Here is a 13,599-nt window from a genome sequence, read left to right as displayed (position 1 = left end):
ATTATTACAGGTATCAATTAATCCTCTTTGAACAAAAGCAAGATAGAAAAGATTATACTGAACCTTTATTAACCCTCTGAAATAATGGTTCTCTCTCAAGTGAATCTTTTATACCAATTTATTTGTCATGTCTCCCTCATAAAAAATGAATACAAAATATGTATTTAAGGAGGGAGTTTCCATAAATTTTTCAGTTCCTTTTATTCAAAGCACATGGGTATTTCCTCTGGTTTTTTCTTCTTGCCCAATACAGCCAGTCAATAAACACTTATTCAACATCTACTATACTATCTGCCAGGCACTGTGCTAAGTACTAGTCATACAAAGAGGCCAAAGTCAGTATGTGCCCTTAAGAAGCTCACCCTCTAATGGGGAGGACAGCAAATAAACAAATGCTATGTACAGGATAAATAAGAAATGATTAAAAGAAGAAAGGCATCAGAATTATGATGAGTTTGTAAAGGCTTTCTGTAGTACAGATTTCCTTCAAGTAATCTGGGGCAGGGTAGGACCTAGTAATTTAGTACAAAAATTCATTATACATTTTCAAAGTAAGATGCTCACTATTTTTGCTTCCCAAGGAAAACAAGAACATATAATTATATGTCTTGAAGCACCTGATCTTTTTCCAATTGCTGCAGCTGATCCCAACTTTTGAAATAAGCCCTGCTCATTACCTGATCTAATGTTATACAAATCCAAAGACTGCTAATAAACAAAATTTTACAACATTTTCTCTTACTGGAGAATGATTTCATCATTTCCTTTATTAGCAGCACTACTAATGTCCAACTGATATAGGTTAAGCAAAAGAAGCCCACTCTGTATCTTAAATGGCCTGCAGACTTCAGGATGGAATATAGGTAAACAGAGTTTGTTTATAGAATCTGTTTTCAGCATCCTTCTATACCTCTCATGATTCCTCCATCTCTCAGGCTCCTACATTATTAATTTAGCAGCTCCCCTAAAGGCTTTGTCAGGTCCCTCATTTCCCTCCCTCCATTAAAAAGAAAAAGAAAAAATAAAAGAACTATACCAATCATTCTGTTTTCTATGCAACACTGAGTGGTAATTAAAAAGAGAAGTTACCTAATTTATAAAGTGAGATTAGTTAGGGAATTTCTAAATGCCCCAAAAGTCTAGAAAGCCATAAGGAAATGATTCTGGTGGAGTGATTTTAATACGAGTGTCAACAACTTCTCCACAATCGTGGTCTTAATACTAACTTACTTCTAGCTCTTTATCTTCTCAACCTCCAAAGCCTTCAATTAGGGGAACAAGACATTGAACTCAGTGACTTTGAACATCCTATTCAGCTCTTATGGCTCTAAGATCTCTCCACTGGGGAAGTCTGGTCCCCTTCACAGGACTCCTCACCCAGTGTACACTTCTGCTCATCACTTTACTACCAACAAGAAAAGCTCCAGGGGAGAAGTAATGAGGGCTGAATCAAAGAAAGGGGTAGAATGTGAGGAGAAGGGGATCCAGGGACCCCGAGAACTGATCATAAACTCAGCAACACAGAGCTCTTGGAGCTGATCCCAGATTCAGCCTTAACCCAGGCCAGCACACCAAGCAAATGACAAACTCAGGACCCTGCCTGGCAAAGCAGGAGAGGGAGGAAGGAAGGACGGAGACTTGAGCTGAATAGTGAGATCAATTCCAAGCACAAAGCACGCAATGTCAAGTGGTAGGAACAGCGAAAAGGCCAGGGTATAAAGGTAGTTTTGTTCCAAAGACGTTTAAATACCAAACAGAGGAGCCTCTACTTGATCACAGGGGTGACAGGAAGTTGGGGAGGTTGGGGGAAGACAGCAGGAGCGAGAATGACAACACACAGGGTCACACTTGCATTTCAGAAGAATTCCTTTGGCAGCTGTGTGATGAGTGAGCGGGAGAACTGGAGAGCGTGAGGGATGAGGCTGGCTGAGGATGGAAGTCAGAGATGCCGTGTGGGGAGGATCAGCAAGTTTTAGGAACTAATTGAATATGTGGGTGGAGTGAGTTAAAGGGAGGAGGTGAGGATGACTTAGAGAAAAAGAACCCAGGTGAGTGGGAGGATGTTAGTGTCTTGAACAGAAATAGGGAAATTTGTAAGGAGGTAGGCTTGTAGGGGAAACAGTGAGTGTTTATATAGCATTTAGAAGTTTGCAAAGTGTATTCCATGCTCCCATTTGATCCTCACAATGACCTTATGAAGTAGGGACTGTTATCCAATTCTACTTATAAACAACTACAATTTTAGAACATTTCTTCACATCACATGCTCTAAATAAGAAAAATATTTTCTAAGTAACTACACTAATATCGATTTTAAAATACATTTAGATTCATGGTTTTAAAAAGCATTTCTTACATTTTTAAAGGGCAACAATTTTAGGTTAAGATAGAATACGAATGATATGAACATCATGCGGCTCACCCCACAACATGAGGCTGTTAAGATTTGTTCTGTTCATTGGTCACAGGAGGAACCCTTATCCCTGGCCATCTATTTTTGAAATATTGCTTACTCTGTCACTGCAGCTGAATCAAAGCAAATAAATTCAACACCATTAATACTACTGATGGTGGTTCAATAAATAGCACCCTATCTCTAAAGGCAAGATATTTTTTTTTACTACCCACTTTCCTATATTCAGGTCAACCAATTAGCAATAAATAAGGTAGCATTCAATTCCTGCATAGCATGCTTTAATCTAAATGAATTACAATGAAGTTAAAATACACTGCTACCATGAGCTAAATATAAAGACGAAAAACAAATGAAGTTTAAGGGCTGTGATCAAAAACAGGAACATTATGTATTTAATGATGTGCTTCATTACCATTTGCTACATGTAATTATGTAACAATAAATGATTAAGCTGCTCATAGTCATAATTATTATTACTTTTACATAGCTAAACCACTTTATTATGTGCTTCCCCCTAGATCTTCACAGCAGCCAATTTGCTAATTTTTCAGTGTCTATTAACAGCATTATTATTTTTTCTTTATTTTGTTTTACAGTTTAATCCTTAATCCCGAGTCACAGGTTAGAAAAGAAATTATTCCCCAATTATTGAGTGTCCCTTCATGCATGTCTGAGGCCACATGTACTGTATCCAACATTAATACTTCTTTCTTCCTCAGTGGTTCTTGAACAACAAAGAAAATCAAAGAATTGTAAGTGACCTTAAAGGCCATATAATCTAAGCTGTTCCAACAGAGAAATGTTCTCTATTAAAATACCTGATGCAACCACTACCCACAGAGCGGCCCGCTTCATTCTGGGACAGCTCTATTTTAATCAGTAAGATTTCCCTTACACTAAACCTAAATCTGCCTCTTTAAAAGCTACCCTCCCACCCCCATCCCACTCCCATTCCCCCATCCTGGACAGCTTTGGCCAGAGGCGGTGGCTGGAGACAAGCCGCTGGAGCCCTCCAAGGGTAACAACATCTATGGGTGACAGAATAGTGAGGAACATTTGTATGAAGTGTTTTAATGGCATAAGTGGCAGAAAGATGTAAGGAAAATGAAATCACCAAAGAATTCTTCTGTACCTGGAGCAACCTGCCAGATCTAGAGGAAAGAACCTATCAGCTATAACTGACTGCAGAGTCCCATCCACAGCAGTGCAGATGGATCTAAAAGGGAAAGATGCTAAATAACCAAAGCCTTTTCAATGAAAGAAACTGTACAGGTTCCCTAACCTTCATATGTGCAGTTTCTGTATTTCTTCCTTGTAATGGCTTCTGTACCAATTTAGAGGCAGAATATATTGGTTTGGGGGAATTCTGAAGAGGAACAAAGATGAAATTGGGAAGAAAGAGTTGAGATTTTAGCTATTTTTTGGAAAAGTTCTTGGACTTCAACTATAGCTCTACTCTGCTTCACTGTGATGTGAGGATGACCCAGGAGGCTTGAAGAATGTGTATCATCATACCATAAGCTCTAGTAGATCTCTCAAGGCATAAAGACTTTGAGTTTGGTCTGGTCTACAAACATAACTATCCTTTTCTATCTTAGCTAAGTTTGTAGGGGTTTATTGAAGAATATGAAGTTTTCCAGTCCTGGCAACTTTGGAAGATCATCTAGTAAAAGAGCACTGCTAACTGTATCAGTTGAAGGATTTACCACATTGCCAAAATTGTTGGCTCCTTGAAGTGTTCCTTGGAATCACCTTTTCATTTCGTAATAGTTTACAAAATGTGTTTCTAAGGAATTAAAATGAAGTCTTAGTTTTTTTTAAAGTAATTTACAGCAATAATCTATTAACTTTATTGTGTTCTTTAGCAGTGATATTAAACCCTGACATTTATTTGGTACTTCAAGATGTAAGAAAAACTTTTCACAACTGTACTATAAGGTTGACCGTGTAAGTATTATTATTTCCATTTGACTGAGGAAACGAATGTAAAGAGAGATTGAAGATACCTGGTCCAGAGTGGAACTTAAATACTATTCTTATTATAACAGTATTCCTCTTTGATGGTATGAATAAAGAAGTAAGAATGGGAATAATGAAATTTTAAGTTCTAGTTCTGGCTCTACCACCAATTACCTATATGATCTAGGGTGCAAAAGCAAAGTCTAAGCTCTCTGGGTATCAGTTTCCTATTTTGTAGAGCGTTGGACTAAATTATGTGATTTGAATATTTCAAAATAAAAAAATCTTGAGTATGATTCATCTTCTATCCATCAAACCCAAGCAACAAATTCAGTTTTGTAGATGTTCTTGTACCTTTTTGAAAGCTTTCTGTTAATATGTAATAGAACTTACAAAAGTAATCATATTCTTTGACTCAATTATTCCATTGTTGGGTATATGCCCAGAAAATGTTATTTTAAAAAAAAGGCTGTTTTTCATAGTATTATTCTAAATAATTGCAAAAAAAACCTGAAGAAACAACTATCCAACAATAGAGAGTTATAAAATATATGGTACCATAAATAAATTATGGTACATTAATGCAGGAATAGGATAATTTGGTTGAAGTCTTAACAACTATGAGGAGTATAAAGAAATCTAGAAATACCATTATGAAATAATGCAGAGTGAAAAAAGCTGAAGCAAAACTGAATGGGCTTAAAATTTTGGTTTGTGTGGCCTTGGTGGGGGTGACTGAAGTTTTATTTTTTGCATTGAAATGAATTGAACTGTAAACAGTTACTGAGCAAATTTGATTAATTGTACTGTTTAATATTGTTTTTAACAAATCATTTAATAAAAAAATTTTTAATAACCCCCCCCCAAAGCTACCCCCATTTTTCCTGGTTCTGCACTCCAGGGCCAAAAAGAATACGTCTAATCTCACTTCCATGAGAGAGCCCTTCAAATATTGAAAGACTGCCTCCTCAAGATGATGGAAATCCCCATTTACTATGGCATGATTTTGAGGTCTCAGATCATCCAGGTTGCCCTTTGTGACCAGTGTGCTTTATAAAATGCAGCACCCAGAACTTAAAGTAGCAGATATGAAAACATCCCATATGGAGTTGTTTTTGGCTCCCTTCCCAAGGGCTGGGAAAATGTGGGCACCCTGGAGGCTGTGGACAATTTATTCAGGCCTAGGTATTGCTCAGGACCTTCTCATGCACTAAGGGAAGGGGGGATTGGCATGGTGGCAATAGGACAAGAGAGGGAAGTGGTGGTAAATTGGGACACATCACAAACAGGCTACAGATCCCTGGCATTTAAGAGAAAAGATCCTAGGGCCCCGATGGCCCACCAATGGTATGCAGAGACCTCTCTGTGAGTACATGCACTGTCACCTGCCAATGTTAGTTACTAGAAAGACAGAAGGACTCGGGCAAAGCTGCTCCCCTCCCCCTCTCCACCATGCCTCTGCCTAGCAGCCCAATGGCAGTGCACCTGGGCTGCTCCCTCCACCTCCCCACCATGCCTCCCGCCTCTCTGCCCAGCAGACCAATGGAAGCACTTCCTCCCTCCCCTGAGCAGAGCTCCTGGGCTGCTCTCTTCTTTTCTCCCTCCCCTGTGAAGGCACAGCACATGGTTTCTAAAAGGTTCACCATCACTGCCCTAGGGTTTTGTTATAAAGTATTCAACATGCAACCCTGTCATTGGCCAGAATGGTTTTGGGTTCTAGCACTGCAGCTACAAGTGCCATACCTGCACATCCCAGAAATCTTGTGCCCATTTCAAAACTACTTAATTCAAGTCAATAACGAGAGAGAAAAGGTCTTTGACAAATTCTATGTTCAAACTTTTGGTTTAGAAAATTAAGCTAGCCTGGACCATCTTTTGGCTTCAGAGAGGCAAGAAAATACAATAGGAAGACAGAGGAATGAGAAGAGCCCTGCTCTCTGCCCTTTTTCTACACCCTGAAGTCACTAGACTTGGTTTCCCTTTAAGTGTGCACAAGTGTATATAGAAACATTTTACAGCAGGGGCAGTTAGGTAATACTGTGGATAGAGCTCTAGGCCTAAAGTCAGGAGGGCAATGTTCAAATTCGACCTCAGACATTACCTAGTTGTGTGACCCTGGGTAAGTCACTCAACCCTGACTGCCAAACCTTTGTCACTCTTCTGTCTTATAACTGATACTAAGTAGGAAGGATGGATTTTAAAAAATAAATGAATGAAAACATAATTAAATCATATAATTTATCACAGATAAAAGAACTGAGGTTCAGAAAAGGTTAAGCGCTTTTCTTAAGGACACAGAGCTAATAGTGCCAGGACTAAAACATAAATTGACTTGTCTCAGTCCAGAGATAATAGTAGTTCAGGGGAAGCTAGGTAGCTTAGTGGATAGAATCTATTCTGGAGATGGTTGATCCTGGGTTCAAATCTCTGGTCTCAAATACTTCCTAGCTGTGTGACCCTGGGCAAGTCACTTAACCCCAACTGCCTAATTGTCTCCTACATTTCTGCTCTGTGTGTGTGTATGTATTTTGCAAAGCACATAATTTTAAGAATAGACTTCTTTGAGATATACGAGAAAAGAGAAAGCTGTAAAGCATTAACTTCACATTAAACCAATCCTATTCTAAGCAGTTTCTAAAGTAAATTTTACAGTTTAAATTTCCAATACTGTTAATGTAGCTTTTGATACTTAATTCAACTTAAATCTGACAAGTATTCAATCTAAGTTTCTATATGTATATCTAGATAGTAAATTTAGATCACAGATCACATATAATATTTGTAAATTGCTTAGCACAATACAGTGTCCACTTGCTCCTTCCCCACAGGACCTTACTATCACTTACTCCAACTCCAAAACCCATACTCTTTCCCAGTTCCTCATGAGCACTCCTACATACTCTCACTCCTAGGCTATAACGTCCTTGGAGGCAGGAACCAGCTTGTCCAAACTCTCTCTGCTAGTACCCTGTTCTACACGGAGGTGTTTACTAAACATCTGCTCTAAGTTTTAAGAGATTGCCCACACACACACATACATCATACTCCATATTCCCCCAATTGCCTCTTTCTCACTAATATATATTTTCTATTTTTTTCTAGACTAAAGCAAAATCATCACTCTTAAAAAGGATTCAATTTGCCCAAGAATTATGCAAAAGAAAACCTCAATGTTTACATAAAAGGAAATTTATTCATAGGTTTAGGACACATTTGAAAATACCTTTGAACTTCTTTCAGGTTTTACATATGATAACTAAAAAATATAAAAACAATGGGCTCCTGATAGAATTAGGTCCTCTGAAACCCTCCTATGAAAATCAGTCTGGTAAAGCACAGCTTACTCTAGAAGTACTATACAACAAGGATAGTGTAACCATGACTTTGATGTGACTGTCTTATCCTTGTCATGTGCTTACAGGCCTCCCCTGACCCAGCCACAATGAATGATTCTTTTTGTTTACCAATGACACAACCAGTTCTCCCTAATTCTGTTTCCTAATCAGTAAAAAGTAGGGGCTGATGTCTAAGCCTCAAAGTTTTATAATTCTGTTCTTACAACTGACTCTCCATTCTATGAAACTCCTCACAAATACCACACCTTCCTGCCAACATATACAAAATAATGACTTCAAATTTATTAATCAGCCATATACAAGGCATTGCCTCAGATAATGAGGATACAAAGAGAACAATGAAAACCCATTTCCTACCACAGAGCTAATATTTAAAGGCCATGGAGCCCTTACTTGGAAATAGGTGAGTAAATTCAAAATAATTTAAGGAACAATGTTTAGGAGAAAGATCAGGAAAGACTTCTCACAGGATATGATAGATGAATTGGAGGAAAGAATTTTAACAGGTGAAGTATGAGAATGCCAAGTTCAGGGAAAAGTAAGTAGGCCAAGTGTTCAATTTAGCACCTAGTGTAAAAAGATACAATACAGGGGGCAGATGGATAGCTCAATGGTTTGAGAGTCAGACCTACAGACTGGAGGTCCTAGGTTCAAAACTGACTTCAGACACTTCCCAGCTGTGTGACCCTGGGCAAGTCACTTAATCCCCATTGACTAGCCCCCTTACCACTCAAGACGGAAGGTAAAGATTAAAAAAAAAAAAAAAGATACAAATACAATTCAAATCTTCCAGAATTGGGGCTTTAAAAAAAAAAAAGAGAGAGAGTACAAATGAAAAATATATCAATATATTCATATTCTAGATTGGGAGAAAGGGAAAGAAGGTACGATTCATAAGTATTAAGGCTCAATGTTCTTTAGAAGAGTCACCAAATTATTTTAGACACATTCATTTGCACATCACCTATATTACCCAAAGGTACATGAAATCGTGTTAGAATTAGAAGGCCTCTGAAATCAAGTGCAACTCTCTCATTTTATGACTTAGGAAACTGAGGCACAGATTAAATGGCTTGCACATAGATTTGTGTTTTAATTATATTATAGGGCATTATTTCTAAAAGCCTACTTTTAGCAAACATTATATTGAGCACATTTATATAAAACTGTTTTCACCACTGACCTATATTTATAAGTTAGTGTTGCTGTATTACTGCCACAGGTCACATGCAACAGAAAATGTTCATAGCCTTTTTGATTAAAACCTTTACCGTGTATTTTTGTAATACTTTATTACTCAAGCATGTTTGCCAAAATTTACAAGTTAATTTACTTGTCCATAATCCATGGCAGATGAGAATAATAACTTGGAATCCAAATAATGTCCAAAACATTAAATTTATATTCCCTCAAACTCCCTAGTTTCACTTTCATTGATAAATTAAAACTTGCTGTTTTCATTGTTTTAAACCAAGATTTTTAAAAAATTTTCTTCTTAAAAAAAAAAAATCACAAGATACAAAAAGAGAAGACCAAGATACTCAAATTATAATTTACTTCATCTCTCATACCTGATGTTCATCCTCCATGACGTTGCTGGCAAATTCAAAGACTAGTTCGTTCTGTTGTACAACAGCAGCCATAATAAAGCATTCCCCCCTTCAATGTTTCATGAGAAAATCTTCAGGTTCAAGTATCAGATGATTCCAGTACTCAACTTGCTGAACAAACCACAGATATCAAAAACACCCAAATTTTCTGGGGTTTCCAGTGTTTTAATTCAAACAAAGGAAACTTTTTATTGACTTATTTTTCTTCATTTATATGTCTTCCCCTGAAAAAAAAAAGTCACTTGGTTATTAGCTTCTACTTGTAACAACAAGAGCAGATCACATCTTGACAAAAAAAAAATTATATCAATTCTAGGGGCACCTAGCAATTAAAAGGATTTGGTGTAATTAGAGCCTTGGGCTAGTCAGTCTCCAAGGTACCTTCAAGCTATAGGACTGTGATCAAGTCAACCATAAAATATTTTCCTGTTGAGGGCTCAGTTCACCTTTTATTAGTTGAATTTTCATAAGCATTTTCCCAAAATTTCATTAATTCTGGAATGTTTTAATGTTAATATATTTATTTACAATTAGCAAATAGATCATTACTATAAAGGCAACATCATATACAAAATCAATTTATGCCTCCTACCTCATTTTCACCAACCAGCCAATTACCTACTTAGAAATTGAATGAGTATAATATTCATTTTCTCCTTCATAGAAATGCCCAGTAAGGACATCCCTGGCTCAGCCGGCTCTATAGATAAAGTCACTTTTATGTCATGTTTTCTGGTTCCATTCCATATATTTAAGTTATCTTTACCTTGTCTCTTTAAGTAAGTAGAAGACAAAAAGAAATTCAAGCCTTTAAAAAAAGTCTTCTGAGATACAAAATGGATGTTACAGTGCTTTTCTTTCGATGGTTTTTTCTTTTTTTTTTTAAATGTACTGAAATGTACCCTTATCTCCAGCACAGGCTTGCAAGCAACAGGAAGGAAACAGTACTGACCACGTCATGGCAAATTAGAACATGCAAAGAACTGCACATTATAATAAGAAAAGAGCAGAGAGACAACTCAAGCACTAAAACAACTCATAGAAAATAGGTATTTGTTTATGAAACCTACCCCTAACCCCTATGTTATTTGTTTCTAAGAGGAGGGAAGGATTTTTAAGAATAAATCCCAAACTACTACTGATCATACATACATGACATGAAAAAAGTAACATGAAAATTAAAATGTAATCATGTTACTACAGCGATCACAAAAATGGTTGGGATGGCTAGTCAACTTACAGGTGAGAAAGAATAGTCATTCATTTTTTTTAATTGTTTTTAAAGAGGGCAGAGACCTAGAAATACAAATTGATATGATGAATCAGTTGTCCTCGAAATTTAACAAAACTAGTTGTGTCAAGTCATATACCTTGTTTCTAAAACTATTTTCTGAACACCAGAGATCATCAGCACAGATGCGGAATTCCCCAACTGGCAAATAAAACAAAATAGAGATGAGAAAGAATTTATTCAAACACGTTTATTTCCTCAATTAGGTTGATTTAGAAAAATTTCTATAATTCTTACTCTTAAATGGATCTACAAAATTCTAAGTAAAATTTTTTTAATGGCTCTGCCTTTGGGGAATTATTCTTTCAAAATGTGTATGTAGTTATATATAGGAGAGTGATATAGTAAAAAGTACCAGATTGAAGAGAATAGTGTAACATGGCATTTTTGCATGGCAAAACATAAAAACTGAACAGGTTTTTTTTTTAATTAGGTTATAGAGAAGAAAAGCTCTTCCAATTTTCAACAAAAATGTATTCATCAAACATCAATTAAAAGTAAAATGTGGCTGAGCACTAGAAATATAGACATGAAAGATGCACCTTACAGAAATGTAAGTGGATAAACTACGTCCCCAGTTATAAACACTGGACTTCTAAGCATGTAGCCTTCAGAAGGGAGCATGAGTTCCCTGAGTGAATAAGAGATAGCCTGCACAAATGTAGGAAGCCAGGAGAAGACAGAATGAAACAAAGAGCTAGTTTGGTGAGATCACAGAATGTAAACCAAGTCTATTAAAGAATAACTTTTAGGGGGGCAGCTGGGTGGCTCAGTGGATTGAGAGCCAGGCCTAGAGACAGGCGGTCCTGGGTTCAAATGTGGACTCAGACACTTCCCAGCTGTGTGACCCTGGGCAAGTCACTTGACCCCCATTGATTCCAAGATGGAAGGTAAGGGTTTGGAGAAAAAAAAAACCTTTTAATTTTAAAAATGGAAAATATATTGGCAAAAAAGATTAATGTTTCTGTACATTACTGACAAAAAAAAACAGAAAAAAACAGAGAAATCTTAGTTGAAGTAAATACACACAGAGATCAAAATGAATAATAAATAAAACTATAAAACAAGTCTATGAAAATGTTTCTTGAGCCTCGGTCTCTATTTCAGGAAGGCTGTGCCCACTCGCAGGCACTGGAACTCTGTTCCATTCTTGAGGCAGGCCCAGCCATCCTTGGTGAGGCAGCCTGGGGGCTCCCCCTGGAGAGGCCCTGAGGCTGTTGGATGCCTTTCACGGAGGCAAAGCTCCCCCCTTCCTCTGGGTGTCCCTTCACCAGCTCCCGTGGGTTTATCATTTCTAGGCTATTCACTCTCAAATGTATCTACCCAGCCCTCCTCACGGTCAGGCCCAGATGACCACAACTTGGTGGACATTTTGTCCTCCCCAATCCGCTTCTCTTCCAAACGTCCCTCCCGGCGAGGCACCACCTCGCTCACAAGTCATCCCAAACCTCCTCAGCTCCTAATTCCTTCCTTCCGAGCAGACACCCAATCCACAGTCCAATTGTGTTGCTCCCATTTCTGTACTGACTCTCCAGCACTTGCCCCCACCTGCGCCCTCCTTTGCTGCCTCAAATGGACTACTTTTTAAACCTGTGTTTAATTGTGGACTTAATACCAAAGAAAAGGCATGTTCCCATCTACAGAAGAGAAAACAATTCTGAGGAGCCTCCAATCTGGAGGCTATGCACTGGGCTTCTTCCGTCTGGATCCACTGCGGCAGAGCCCGGGCCTCTCCAACCTCCCCGCAGTCAGGCTCGCCTGGCCTTCCCGCCGACCTTGCTCAGTTCTCTTCTTGGTATTTTCATCCGGATTATTACAGTAGTAGGTTAGGTGGGGGGCGCCCAGATGGCAAAACAGAGGCAGCACCCAGCCGAGCCTTCCTGAGGTTCCCCTCCACGCAGCTTTAAAATGCGGCCTCACACCAAATTCTGAAGCGGCAGAACCCGAGAAAGTGGGACATTTTTCCTGCCCAAGACAACTTAGGAGGGGGAAGGAGAGACCGGTAACCCTGAGGGTAAAGGCACATCCTGGCAACACCATCTGAGGCCTTGGCAGGGAAGGTTTGAGAGCTCTCCACCCAGAGACGGAAAAGGGTTTGGGCACCGGGAACCTCTTGTGCCAGGACGGGGCACAGGCCCGAACACTATTTAGAAGCTCCACCACCAAGACCCAACTCTGGCCTGCAGTCCCCACGGAGCCAGGGATGAGAGCTCGCCCCCAGGAGAGTGGGGAGCCTACTTCTACCCATAGCATATACCTTAGAGAACCAAAAACTTTCCTCCCCAGAGCAGGCTCTTTTTTTTTTTTAACCCTCACCTTCTGTCTTGGAATCAATACTGTGTATTGGCTCCAAAGCAGAGGAATGGTAAGGGCTAGGCAATGGGGGTCAAGTGACTTGCCCAGGGTCACACAGCTGGGAAGTGTCTGAGGCCACATTTGAACCCAGGACCTCTGGTCTCTAGGCCTGGCTCTCAATCCACTGAGCTACCCGACTGCCCCCCACCGCCAGCTGGCTCTTAAAAAATAAAAGGGCAACATCAAAAAAACCTGAAGCTTGTTAAAGACTCTCCCTGCCCCCACGTAAGGAGAGCCTAAAGTCCAACATCAAAAAGGGGGCAGGAAAACTGAACCAAGAACAATCCAAAAAACAAAAAACACAAGCCCAATAAGAATTCCAGGGGGTGGAGGAGAATATTTTTTTTAAACAACTAAGAGTAGTAGAAGAAAAAGCGGGTAAAGAAATGAGGGCAATTCCAGAAAATCGTGAAAACAAGAATTAACAGCTTAGTAAAACAGACACACACAAAAATATGGCCGGGGGACAGGCATGGGACCATCTTACAGGATTAAATAGTAAAAAGGGCATAAAACCTCAATGGAGAAAAAAACTCCGTAAAAATCAGAAGTAATCAAATGGTAAAAGAGGTATAAAACTTCCATGATAAAAATAACACCTTATAAAGAAAA

The 13,599-nt window shown here is 38.8% G+C and overlaps 1 protein-coding gene across 15 annotated transcripts in view; it reads right to left on the bottom strand.

The window, feature by feature from the left end:
* Positions 1-13,599, bottom strand: part of ELF1 (E74 like ETS transcription factor 1) — a 146,893-nt gene that overhangs the window by 38,526 nt on the left and 94,768 nt on the right. For 8 of the 15 annotated variants that reach the window (XM_016425018.2, XM_056806961.1, XM_007501513.3 and 5 more), the window contains one exon: positions 9,303-9,565. The exons of 2 other annotated variants lie outside the window; for them this stretch is intronic. In XM_016425018.2, coding sequence (XP_016280504.2) covers positions 9,303-9,374 — 72 coding nt within the window. In that variant the 5' untranslated portion in view covers positions 9,375-9,565. Of the gene's footprint in view, positions 1-9,302; positions 9,566-10,711; positions 11,496-13,599 lie in introns of those variants that run through there. 5 more of the 15 variants (XM_016425017.2, XM_056806962.1, XM_056806959.1 and 2 more) reach the window with 2 other exon arrangements.

This window comes from Monodelphis domestica, chromosome 8 (genome assembly GCF_027887165.1).
Source record: "Monodelphis domestica isolate mMonDom1 chromosome 8, mMonDom1.pri, whole genome shotgun sequence".
Classification (NCBI taxonomy): Eukaryota; Metazoa; Chordata; class Mammalia; order Didelphimorphia; family Didelphidae; genus Monodelphis; species Monodelphis domestica.
The sequence above is the reverse complement of the archived record's forward strand: the minus strand, read 5'-3'. Positions and strand labels throughout refer to the sequence as shown.